Source organism: Dasypus novemcinctus, chromosome 4 (genome assembly GCF_030445035.2).
Source record: "Dasypus novemcinctus isolate mDasNov1 chromosome 4, mDasNov1.1.hap2, whole genome shotgun sequence".
Lineage (NCBI taxonomy): Eukaryota > Metazoa > Chordata > Mammalia > Cingulata > Dasypodidae > Dasypus > Dasypus novemcinctus.
Genome location: NC_080676.1, coordinates 118,991,751 through 119,005,100, shown reverse-complemented (window position 1 = coordinate 119,005,100; position 13,350 = coordinate 118,991,751). Strand labels below are relative to the sequence as shown.

Below are 13,350 nucleotides of genomic sequence, written 5' to 3'. Positions count from 1 at the left end.
TGTAGCTACTGAAATAAAAAATTATTTTCAACCATTGATGCTGGTTAGAGAGAAATAAACTGAATAAGAAAAACTTTATTTGTTCAAAGTCACTATCTACACAGTAGAGGAAAAGGGATCATATTTGAAGGATTTTTATTTGAAGAATGGTGGGTGGGAGGAGAGAAGGATTGCTGGAAAACTGATTTTGAGAGAGAAAAATTAAAGAAAAAATTCAAAGCACAAAGGAAAAGAACTTCAAAAACATAATCATACTGTATTGGAAATTATGGGTTTTTGAAAAAATAACTGATTTATGCTAAATTTTAGGCAACAACTCCAACAACAGACATCAAGGGTCATCTTTTCAGTGATGTGCTGTAAATGTTTAACAATCGGTACTTCAAGGAAAATCACTTATTGGTAGTGTTTGCCAATTTCTTTGGTAAAATCTTTCCACTCTGGTTGAGTTCAAGCTTCCAACATGTATCTCTGAACATGTAACTGGTAAGATTTAGGTTCAGTTGACTCCCCCCCCCCCCGAGTTGGTTTGAGCCAGCTTTAGCACATAACTGCTCTCATTTGATTTCAAATGCTGTTTCACATATTAATAATAGAACTTAAAGATCTAAATGAATCTTTGAAATGGTTGACTCCAATTCAAAGAGCTTAGGTAGGGCTTATTAAACTTAATATTTAAGAAATGTTATTGTATGCTGTATTTCATTTCCCTTCTGGAGCAACATTTGCACACAGTTCTCTTCATGTCCTGTTTGGGGTACTGAATTTGGTGTTAGATACATTTTTTTCCTGATTACCATTTATTATATCTTATTGTTTATACTTATTAAGTTTTTTAAGTGGATATAAAAATCTCATAAGATATTGATATATCCCTAAGGATTTTATGATTTGTTTTCCATATTTTACTCTAGTGAAGAATGTGTCTCTATTTCTGCCCCTCCAATCTGACCAAGAACAAATGCAGCAGAATTGACTTACTTTGTTCATTCTCCTGTCACTACAAATGTCAGCCACTCTTCTTTGTAGATGCATTCACTGGACAATGAGCAACTACTGAGAACTTCCACCTATAATACAGAATGTTAAGCTATGTAGCTGATAGAATACATAAGATGACTTTTAGCCTGACTCTTAATTAGCTCAGGATAAATATGGGAAAGTGATAATTATGCAAATAATGAAAGGAACTCAACACAGAAGGGGAGGGGGAAAGTGATGGTCATAGGTGACCTGGGAAAATAGCCATATTCTAAGATTCCAAATCGGAAGCTGGTGTTTCCTTTAAATCTCATCATAAACTTCTTTGATAAGAATGACTCCTCTAAAATTAAAGACAGAGGTGAGCTCACCAAGGAAGGATCATTTAAATATAAGGTCTCAAGGATTTAACCCAGGCCTTAAAAAATCCCTGTAAATGTTAAACAAAATGAGTACTGTACCATACTTAGAATTTCTTCTATCCCTTGCTTTTGGTCATTACATATTCTGCTAAAGTCTCTGATAGCCTGCAGATTCTTTAAGCAGCCTTTTCTTTCTCTTTATCCTTCTCTCAGATGTTGATTAATACAAGGCATGGCATGTGCTGAGGCTCCAAAAATACTTGTTTAATGAATGCATTGAGGAGGAATCCTCAAATTGGTAGTTTACTAATCTGTGCTAATTGGTAAAATTAGTAATTTATTTGAACTCTCTGAGATTGAATTAAAGGGGGACCTTGAACAGTAAGAAGTTATAAGAGAAAAGCAGCAGCTGACATGTTCTCTCCAGATTTTTACCAAAAGCGCAAAGGTAATTCAGAGCTTTGAGAAGTTTAACTGCTACAACAAGCACTGGCTTTTCAATTGATTTTAAAAACTACATACCCTAAGGGTATTTAGGATTAGTAGTTTCTCTACATGAGTTGTTTCCATATCAGGAAATGCTACATTATTTGACTGCAGGAATTTTAGGCAGCAGGTCCCAGAGAAATACAGTCACGATGTTTAAAGTCAGAGTCCAAGTTAGGAAAAGATAGGAAGAATCTGTCCTAATCTCCTACTTGTAAGGGCATGGTATTGGTGATAGAATATATAAAGTACCTGACATATAGGAGAACTTAAGTACTACTTTCTTTCTCCTATGGTCCAGTAAGTAAAGACTGAAATAATTATGAAATTTAAGTCCTGAATTGGGAGATATATTAAATGGCAGTTAATACTGACATCTTTTCTTATTTGATTTCAATAATATAACTGAAATTAATGAAATATATGAGCTAGATATGCAATTCAAATTTTCATTGATAAATTGATTATCCATTTTTTTCATTCTTATATCACTCACATTTAAACAATTAATGATAAAGGCACCACAATCCAGCAGCCTTTGTGGAAAATTGAGAATGAAAATGTTGAACTTTGAGAACAAATTCTAAAATGATTCATTGATTATGTTTCACCATGGAAAAATCACTTAACCTCCATATCAGTTTACCCATCTGTGAAATGAGAAGGATAATATTTTCTTATGGGGATGTTTTAAAAATTATTTTGCAAATGTAGTGGATGAAATTTTTGCAAGCATCACTACTCTTTTTCCACCTCTCTAAAGGAGCAGACAGTATTATTTATGTATGACTAGATAGTCAAAATGCCATCTGGAATGAAGTATGTATATTTATCAGCAGTGATGTGTTTTTTATTATTTAAAGAATCCCCTTAGATTGTTCAACTTTTGTATTGGGTCACTAACAGGGAAACTGAGCAAAGAACCTTAAGATCATTCTAAGCATCATATTCATGAGCTGTTAATCTGAGGCCTCTAGTAATTATTCCTTTTTTCTGTCTTAGCTCTTATTTTCTCTGATGTGGTTTTTGCCTCACCTCACTTCACAAGATTGATAGTTCCCAATGTTTTCCTTGTTAGAGGTCACCTCTGAGCTGAAGGCAAAACACATCCCACTCTGGCTCCTGTTGACTTTCAAGTCAACTATCAAAGAATTTATTCCAGACATCTCCTAACCTCAATTTTAAAACTCCACCCAAAAGATTACAGGGAGATATCTCCCGGAGTTGCCATAATGACCCTAAGTGGTTGGCACTGAAGAGACAAAGTGGTTGATATCAAATTCTTTATACTTGATAGACTTAATTATATAACATGGTCATGAACCTCTGTGCTTATGTCATTTAAGTCTGGAAAGAAATTTTCCTCTTCAGGCTCTTCTGTCTCTTATGGTGCCAATCAACAGGCTTCTTGGTAATAAGATTCTTTATGCCAATAGCTCTAGCATAACCTCAAGTGGTGCTTGTAGTAATGATAGAATCATTACCAGACTAAAGGAGAAAAGGGAAATATAGTACATGGATGTGATTAAGTCATCATAATGTTCTTGCATATGTAAATTATCTTTGAATTATATACTCTCTTGCTCACACAATACTATTTTAACCTGGCTCCAGTAAGCTATTTTTTACCCATGTTGATAATTAATAACAGAATTGGCAAAGCTTATGTCCAAATCATCTTACTCAAGTGAAATTTGTGTATTATGTTTCCCTGTGCATGAATTTTGTTTCAACTATTATAAGTGTCCGCTGATTAAATAAAGTTGTTACCTGAGTTACTTTTACAAATTAGTATGGCACTTAGGAAGATATAAAACTTGATTAGGTACTAATGATATCCAAATTGAAAAGAGTCAATTGAAAATAAAGTTTTATCTCATTATAAAAGAAATACATATTCATTGGAGAAAATCAGGAAACTACAGAAAGAACAAAGAAGAATATTGTCTTTTTCTTCTGGGTTAGAATAATCATTTTAAGGATTAATGGATATTCTACACAAGGAGCACTTTGTGAAGAACACTCATATTGTTTTCTCCAATGCATTTTGTATTTCTAAAAACAGCCAAATGTCTAAGAAATCCCGGTGAAATAGGATTCTTTTCTTATTTCCTTTCTAAGAAATTGAGTCTAAAATTTTAGTATCCAAATTTCACAAACTTTATGCAGGGTTATAAAAGCTACCAGGAAAGTATTGCATGGGCTTCCTTCACTACTTTAGAATTCCCTTAAAGAGTTCAATTCATCCAAAATTATTCCAGTGCCTTTGCTTCAAAGATGATCCAATCCAACACTATATAATTAGTGAAAGTCAAGGGAAATTAATGATGTGGTGTTACTATCTGAATATAAATCTTTATGTGTGCTTAGGAGGAAAAGAAGATTTTCTGGAACATGTAAAGGAGTATTAAAAGAAGCCTAATGTTATATCCTTGCTGTTGTCTTCTGATTAAGGATTCTGAATTAGTTTTCTGTCTGTTTGGAATTCATAGTTTTGTTGTTGTTTGTTTAATTTTTATTTTTGCTGAGAAATAAGCCCAATCTAGATATGGAGATCTTGGGAAGTTAATCGTTTTATAATTTTCATTTAATCAACCTTTTCTTTAATCCTTTTTTAGGCAGCCAGGGGCAATTTCCACTAACACAGAATGTAACGGTTGTTGAAGGCGGAACTGCAATTTTGACCTGCAGGGTTGATCAAAATGATAACACCTCCCTCCAGTGGTCAAATCCAGCTCAACAGACTCTGTACTTTGATGACAAGAAAGGTGAATCCATTTTCTTTTAAATATTTTAATCATATTCTGAAATAACCTAATTAAAATGAATTTATTTTTCTGAGCTGTTTCAAATTATTCCTTTTGATTACCAAACTGCTGCTGCTTGTATTTAAACATGTTAAATATTAAATACTTTATTTTGCAAGTCATAATCACTAAAGATAACCTATGTCAACTTTTTAATAAAATAAACAGGACTAATACTGTTTCAGAAGTAGTTGTAGGTCTTCTCTTAACGATTATCTTCTCTCCAGTAACTTTTTATTTCATTCATGTAGCTATATTGTACACAGATAGAACATTCTAGTTTTCCTCACTATTAGAACACAGTCTGTTATTTTTATTACTTAGTTCAACATATTTGGAAGATACTATACAGTTTTGTAAAGTTTAGTGATTTTATTCCTGTGAATTGGATCTGAACACCAGAATTGTAGAAAGGATTCCCATAATAATGCTAAGAAACTCTAAATTACCAAATTAAGTAAGACACTGTATTTCCTTAAAATTGAATTGAACTTCATTAACTAATTGGGATTTCTAATTAGATGATAGATTCCTATCAGACTTTTTAGAGTAGTGAGGAAATTCACATTACATAATTCAAACAAAGGCTAAAAATATACACTGAATTTCAAAGTCTTCTGCCATTGTCTTAACACGGAAGAAAAAACTTGAATCCATAAACTATTATGAAATTATGGAGCTGGTGCTTTAGATAAATTTTAAATTATATTAGATTTAAATATTTATTTCTTTATTAGTTACTCAGCATGGTCTTAATATCAGCTTTTCTCATTAATCTATACAGATGACAATAAGATAATTTGAAATAAATTCCATTTAATAAATTAATTTAATAAATTAGCAATTAAAACGTTGTCAAAATATAGTCTAATAAATGTCTCCATACCACTTAAAATTCACTATATTTTATGTACTGCTATAGTTTTCCCTTTTTTAAGTATACTAGATTTAAAATTAGTTTGCTTAAAATTAAACTTATTAAATAAGAATTAATAAACAGTTTAACCCATTTATTTAAATTTGTTTTCCTCTTTTCAAGGAGCCTGTTTTTGGTTTCATTGATTTTTCTCTATATTTTTTCCTAAGTTCTTTCTTGACATTATAATTACCTTCCTTTCTTTGGTTTGAATTAACGTGTTCTTTTTTTTTTTCCTAGTTTAAGATAGAGGCTTATATCATTGATTTTTGACCTTTTTCTTTTCTAATATAAGCATTTAATACTATAAATTTTCCTCTTAAAGCTTATCCCACAAATGTTTTTTAAGGTCCATTTATTCCAGACATTAAAGAACAGTCAAAAGTTCCTCTCCTTAATGGGCATACTTTCTAGTAGGGGAGGCAGAAAATTAACAATCACACAGAGAAAATGCATTATAGAGTTTATTTGCAGGGGACGTTGGTATAAGACAAGTGCTTTGGAGAAAAAAAAATAGGAAAGAGAGTTAAAATCCCTAACATTTCTGCAGAATTTTCTCATTTATAAGTAATTTTTATTTACACTGTTTTATTTTGTTATCTGGGAGACAAGTAGAATGAATACTATTATCAATCACATTTACACATGAGCATATGGAAAGGAGCATGTAAGGGTCTCATGATTACAATGGCAGACAGACTTAAAGTCGTTTGTGACTCTATTTTTATGTTTTAATTTTATTATTTATCTTTGATATACAATCTTTTATATTTAACAGGGACTTGAGCCATAGAGATTTTTTTTGTTCATCTGCTAAACACTCACAATAATAGTATTAATGTTTTGGATCTTATGACTTCTCTTAGTTAATGTTTATTGAATATTTAATGTTGTTGAATAAGGGTCGTTTTATACCATTATAGAAATTTTCAAACATACTATTAAGATTGTAAAGTGTCTTTTTGCAATTTAGAATGTACAAGGGAATATCTAATGTAATGTTTGTAAATCCTTTTAAAGAAAGGAGATTATTCAAGAGTATAAAGCTTATTTATGAATTACTTATCTTTAAATTTCACAAATATAGCCATATAAATAGTTTGTATATCAAGTATATTCAATACGAATGAAATTTATACACCTAGAAAATAAAGCTTGAAGCCTTTTTCCTAACATATATTTATAGCCTTAAACATGCCTTAGTTAACCCTACTATTATTTTCTAAGTTTTATATTTTGATCTTAAATTTTCCAGTGCTTTGGGATAGAGAAGGCAAATATAAATAATTAAATTCTGTTAATGATAAATAAAAAGCAAATTAAATGCATAAGCAAAATTCACTTGAGATTTGACAATTTCTTTTTTTATTATTACTTATATATTACTGTGTTTCAAGGATCTTTATAAGCCAGGTGTAGCTAGGATGAGTGGCACCTGAAATTCATGAAAGAAATCTCCACAGATTCTAGAACAGAGAGGTGTGGCATACCTCACAAAGTTAGATGGGGAAACACATCAGGAGCACACGCTTAACAAACAGAGAGGGAACAAAAATTTATAATGGACCTGAGAATGACTTTTAAGTTTACCTGGGAGGAGATATAGCAGTTGGTCAATTCAAAGTGGGGACTGGGGAGACTTGAATTTTAAGGAAATTTCTCATTTGCCCAATGATAAATGCAAAAAAATAATCTTTTGGGGACTACAGATTTTTAGGAATATTTTGAAAAAGTTAAATGTGTAATATATCATTTCATCAATTTGTTTATATGCAAACTATTTAATAACATAAAATATATTAATTTAGAAATATTGCTTTTTCTTTCCCAGAATTTAACAAAACAATCTTGTTTAGAAGCTCTTTTGGAAAGTGCATGATACTATCAATGAGAAATTTGTCCCAAGTCACAACTATGCATTTTTATAACATTATAAGATAACATTTTTTGATGATTCATCCTGCAGGTGTGTAATAGCAACCTCCGCTATATACCAATTTGTTTTATTGCTTTTTAGCCAGACCTATGAAAGCCATGTTTATAGTGACAGCTACAATTTTGAGGCACAATTACAAAATCTATAGTAAACAACTTTGCCTCTTCTTTTAGTGATTCTATAAATTATCCTGAACAAAGATCTAAAACTAAAATTAGATTGGGATAGTTCGATCTAATTCATCTTCCTTTACAAAATATAGAGCATCCTGTGATAAGAGATTTGTGAGGACATACTTGGAAATAGGGCAAACCCCTCTTTTCTAAGGGATAATTATGGAGAGATAACTCATGTTATATTTGAATATATATAGCAACATATTCCTTAATCTTTATACTCCTGCAAAAGACCATAAACTTCTGATCATATTGTTGAATTGTTGAAGTATGCCCTTGTTTTATTTACTTTTCCTTTCCCAAGTGCTATAACAGTTTAGAATTACACTTTAAAAGCCAGGTATTGTGTGTTTGTGTGTGCGTGTGTATTGTATCCCAAGTTTTTTTATTTTTACATTAAACTATTTATAATTCTATTGGGTTCTAATTGGCAGTTGCAGCAAAATAACAGAAGGTGTTGAATAGAGAAACCCTTTCATGAATGGCAATCTGACTGGTCTACTCTCAAAGAATGCAGTGGCTCACTTCCTAAATGATGTTTTATTGGAAGAGATCCTGTCAAACGCAAGGATTTAAAAATGAAAGAGTTTCACAAACCTCGTTGCTCCCCTTGTCTTTTTTGCTAGTATTTGCCTGTCTTGTCCTCCCCAATCTTTCGGTTTATCTCCAGCAAACAAAAATGCCAAGTTGTGACTGAGTCCAAGCACAGAAGCAAAGAACACATTAGAGTGGCCAGAGTGAACCATACCTGTCAATTGGTGATTGCTCAGGAGAACAATAGCAGAAATGTATGGCTTACCTGTGTCTCTGATTGGACCATTTCCTGCAAATGATTACCACCCTTGAAGGTTTCTTCTAGATCTACTGGTTTCTGTCTCAGATTATATTGCCAGTGGTTCTTAACCCTAGCTAACTACACACAAACATCACCCAAGGAGCTTTCTAAAAAGGAATTTTAGGGATATGAATATCAGAATTTTTAAACTTTGTCTCAAATTTTGATAAAATTCAGCTAAGATTGAGGATCTCTGGGGTAATAATATCAATCCTCACATAAGTTCTGCATCCCTAAGCTTGGAATTCTGTACAAACATGGTATATTGGGCTGAGAAAAGCAAAAATAAATAAATAAATAAAAGAGAGAGAGAGAAAAGAAGTATAGTGGGAGGAAGGGAATAAGGAAGAGAAGGTATTCAGAAGAACATATCGGTGTGGCTACTATCATTCCTGTTGCCCCAGGACTGTGACCTGAAAGTCATAGACCTGGAGCTGAAAGTCTTCCAAAGGTCTGAGCTGTGAGAGTGAACCAAGAACTCAGGATGGTGCCAACTGATGCCTTTAGTTTATTTTGAATTATTAGTGGAAAGAAAGCATGCTTTGAGTAGGCAAATACTGATCAACTAAAGGAAAATTAAGTTAACCCCATTCCAAAGAGTCTGTCAGAGACCAATCCAAGATGGCATCAGAGTAACTCAGGCAGAGCACAGCTCTCTTACAGAATAAGGAAGAAAGCACAGCAGTCATCTGAAGGAGTGGCTTTGGGGACATTTCATCTAGGAGTGACTGGGGTTGGAGAGTTGGAGAGACCAAAGGGAAAACTGTGCACTGATGTCCCCGTGGTTGCCCATCCCCCACCCCAGAGGCAAACAGCTTTGGCAAAACTGGGTGAGTTACTAAGAAAACTGAGTGGTCAGCGAAGAAGGTAAAGAACATATTCCTCCTTTGGAAGAGGAAGTATGTAGCTGAGGGATAAGTGTGGTTTCTCTTCGGCAAATGTAACCACCATAACTCAAACTGCTGGTTCAGAAGAGTTAGGTAGTGGAAATTGAAGGATCATTTTGTCAGATAAAAGTTCTTGGCTGGTAGGATTTGTTGAGGAGTGCCATGTGCTATCCAGTCAGGAAAGTGGAGGAAAACAGGCTTGTCTCTCCTGTTTCTCTTCCAGGCACCATAGATCTGGTCTGTGCCCAATTGGTTGCAACCTGCCCAGTTTTCATAACTTAAACAGGGAAATCTTATAGTTGGAGAAAAATTCAACCAAAAAACAACGAACTGTGAAATAAAACCACTATGCAAGATAGAGAAATTGATCAAGAGAAGAAAATCAGAAACATAAACATATGCCTAGATATCAACAAAAGATAACCAGTCATACTAAGAAACAGGAAGATACAGTCAAGCCAAAAGAACAAACCAAGAATCCAGATGAGATACAGAATTTAAGACAACTTACCAGTGATGTTCACAAGAGCCTACTTAATCAATTTAAGGAAATGAAGGAAAATTTGACTGAAGAGATAAAGGATATTAATATGACACTGTGTGAGTGTAAAGAACAAATTACAAGCTTACAATTTGAAAGCTTGTAAAAGAAGTAAAAGAGCTTATGGGAATGAAAGACTAAAAGGAGAGATTAAAAATATTTAGAGGCATAGAGCAGAAGATATGAAATAGTAGAAGAATGAATAAGTGATTTTGAGGGTAGAAAATTGGAACTTGGAAAGACAAGAGAACAGACAGAAAAAAAGAATGGAAAATATTGAACTGCATCTCAGAGGATTGAATGACAATACAAAATGCACAAACATATGCATTATAGGTTTCCCAGAAGGAGAAGAGAACAGAACAGGGATAGAAAGAATAATTTGAGGAAGTACTGACTGAACATTTTCCAACCCTTATAAAAAACATGAATATCAATATTCAAGAAGGGCAATGTACCCCCAACAGAGTAAATCTGAATAGACCTATGCTGAGATATCTACTATTCAAAATGTTAAAGACCAAAGATAAAGAGAGGAATCTGAAAGCAGCAAGGAAGCCTCAATAAGGTTAAGGGCTGATCTCTCATTATAAACCATGGAGTTGTGAAGGTGGTGGTATGATATAATTAAGGTGCTGAAAAAGAAAAACTGCATCAAGAACTTTTATCTAGCAAAATGATCCTTCAGAAATGAGGTGAGTTTAAACTCTTCACAGACAAACAAAAATGGAAAGAGTTTCTTACTAAGAGATTAGATCTACAAGAGATATTAAAGTATGTGTTACAGCCTGAAAGGAAAAGACAAGGGTGAGAGGCCTGGAGAAGATTATAGAAACAAAGAATATAAGTAAGAGAAACTTATAGGATAAAAAGACAGGCAATAGTAAAATATGACAATAGACAGTCAAGGGATAAAATGTATGAAGTAAGTAATGCTTTTACAGTAGTAAAACTGAATGTCAATGGATTGAACTCCTCAATTAAAAGACATAGACTTATTGAATGGATAAAAAACATGAGCCATCTGTTTGTTGTTTACAAAAGACTCATCTTAAATACAAGGACACAATCAGGTTGAAAAAGTTTGCAAAAATATATTCCAAGCAAGTAATAATAAAAAAGAACTGGATTTGAGATACTGATATTGGATAAAATAGATTTTAAATGTAAAATTGTTATGCGATGAAGTTTACTATATATTAATAAAAGGGACAATTCACAAAGAAGAAATAATAATAATAAATGTTTATACATCTAACATAGGTGCCCCAAAGTACATGAGATGCATCCTGGAAAAACTGAAGGGAGAAATAGACATCTCTACAATAATAGTTGGAGATTTCAATACACCACTCTCAGCATTAGATAGAATATCTGAACAGAGAATAAATAAGAAAACTAAGAGCTTGTATAATATGATAAAGAAATAAACCTAACAGGCATTTATAGAGCAATATAGCCCAAAGGAACAAATTATACAGTCTTCTCAAATGCTCATGGATCTTCTTCCATGATAGACCATATGCTGGCACATAACGCAGATCTCAATAAATTTAAACACATTGAAATTATACAAAGCACTTTCTCTGATCATAGTGGAATAAAGTTGGAAATTCATAGAAGGTAGAAAAGGGAAAATTCACAAATACACAAAGAATAAACAATATATTTCTAAATAATTAGTGATCAAAGAAAAAATTGCAAAATAAATCATTAAAAAACTAAAGACAAATGAAAGCAAGAATAAAACATATCAAAACTTATGGAATACAGCAAAAACAGTGTTGAGAGGGAAATTTAGAGTCTTCAATGGTTAAATTAAAAAAGAAGAACAAGTTAAAATGAAAGACCTAACTGCATACCTGGAGGAACTAGAAAATGAACAGCAAATCAATCCCAAAAAGCAAGTAGAAGTAAATAAATAATAAAGATTAGAGCAGAAATAATATGTATCAATAAAATTGATTTGTTGTAAAAAGAACTACAATGAGATATCACTTCATACCATACAGAATGGCCATTATTAAAAACAAAAAGAAAAACAGATAACTACAAGGGCTGGAGAGGATGTAGAGAAATAGGAACTCTCCTTCATGGCTGGTGTTAGTATAAAATGGGCAGCTTCTCTGGAAGATGATTTGATGGTTTCTCAGGAAACTCAGTATAGAACTGTCATATAATCTGGCATTCCCTCTACTAGGAATATATTCAGAAGAACTGAAAACAAGGATTGGGACAAATTTTTGCAGATTGATATTCATAGCAGCATTATTCACAATTGTTAAAAGATGCAAACAAGTGTCTGTCAAACAATGAATGTATAAACAGGATATGGTATATACATACAATGGAATACTTTCCAGCTGTAAGAAGAAATCAGTTGGGGAAGTACACGACAACGTGGAGGAAACTTAAGGACATAATATTGACTGAAATAAGCCAGATACAGAAGGATGAATATTTTATGGCCCCACTGATATGAACTAAATATAATGAGTAGACTTACCGAGTTGGGCTGTGTAGGGAGGTTGATGGAATGGAATGTGGGTTGAGAAAGGGGAACTGAGCTGGATGTTTGTAGAATGTTTAATGAGGTCAATTGTAAATATGTGGTAATGGATGGAGTTGATGGTAGTATATTATAATAAGTGTAGCAAACTATTATTTATGGGTGTGATTATGGCTGAAACTAGTAGTCTAGGAGGTTAACATTACTTGGAGGTCAATTGGAAGATAATACAATGAATGCATTACAGTGATTTTGGTGATGAGGATTTTAATAATATAAATACAGGAATGTACTACAACAATGTGTTAAGAATGTGATTATAAATGGGAAAATATAGCAAGGTAATTTATAGACTTTAGTTAACAATATTATAATGTTTTTGTAGCAAAAGCAAATAATGTAGTATATTAATTCTAAAGAATAAAAAAAGAAAAAGAATATGGGATTTGGTTTTGTGAGATATGAACATGATTAAGCAATTTTTCCTTTTCTTAATTTTCTTCATTAATAAGGAGATGTTGACTACGTCATTTAACTAATCTGTGCTCATCTGCGTGTCTTTCTGAACACTGGGGGAACAATTGAGTTTGTTATTGGGATTAAATAAGCTAAAAGTGTTTGGACAGAATTTTGTAAGAGTAATGCTTCCATAATTATTGAGCTGCCTTTTGCCCATTATTTTATTTTTGAATTTGAAATAAAGTTTGGGGAAAAAGAAGAGTCTCTGTCAGGGAGGTTAAACGTGAATTTTCAGGGATCTCTTCAAAGGAACACAGGTAAAACTAATGTTGTCTTACTTCTCGCCAGATCCAAAGAAGAGGAGGGTAGTGTTTCAGACTTTTGCTAATGTTTAGCATGTTTACATTAGGAGTAGCTTTCCCCTTTTACAAATTTACAAAGGGGGAAAGGATAAA

The 13,350-nt window shown here is 32.7% G+C and overlaps 1 protein-coding gene across 15 annotated transcripts in view; it reads left to right on the top strand.

Moving 5' to 3' along the window:
• The window catches only part of CADM2 (cell adhesion molecule 2), a 1,196,245-nt gene that overhangs the window by 925,288 nt on the left and 257,607 nt on the right, over positions 1 to 13,350 (top strand). For all 15 annotated transcript variants that reach the window (XM_058296056.1, XM_058296060.1, XM_058296063.1 and 12 more), the window contains one exon: positions 4,448 to 4,597. In XM_058296056.1, coding sequence (XP_058152039.1) covers positions 4,448 to 4,597 — 150 coding nt within the window. The remainder of the gene's footprint in view (positions 1 to 4,447; positions 4,598 to 13,350) is intronic.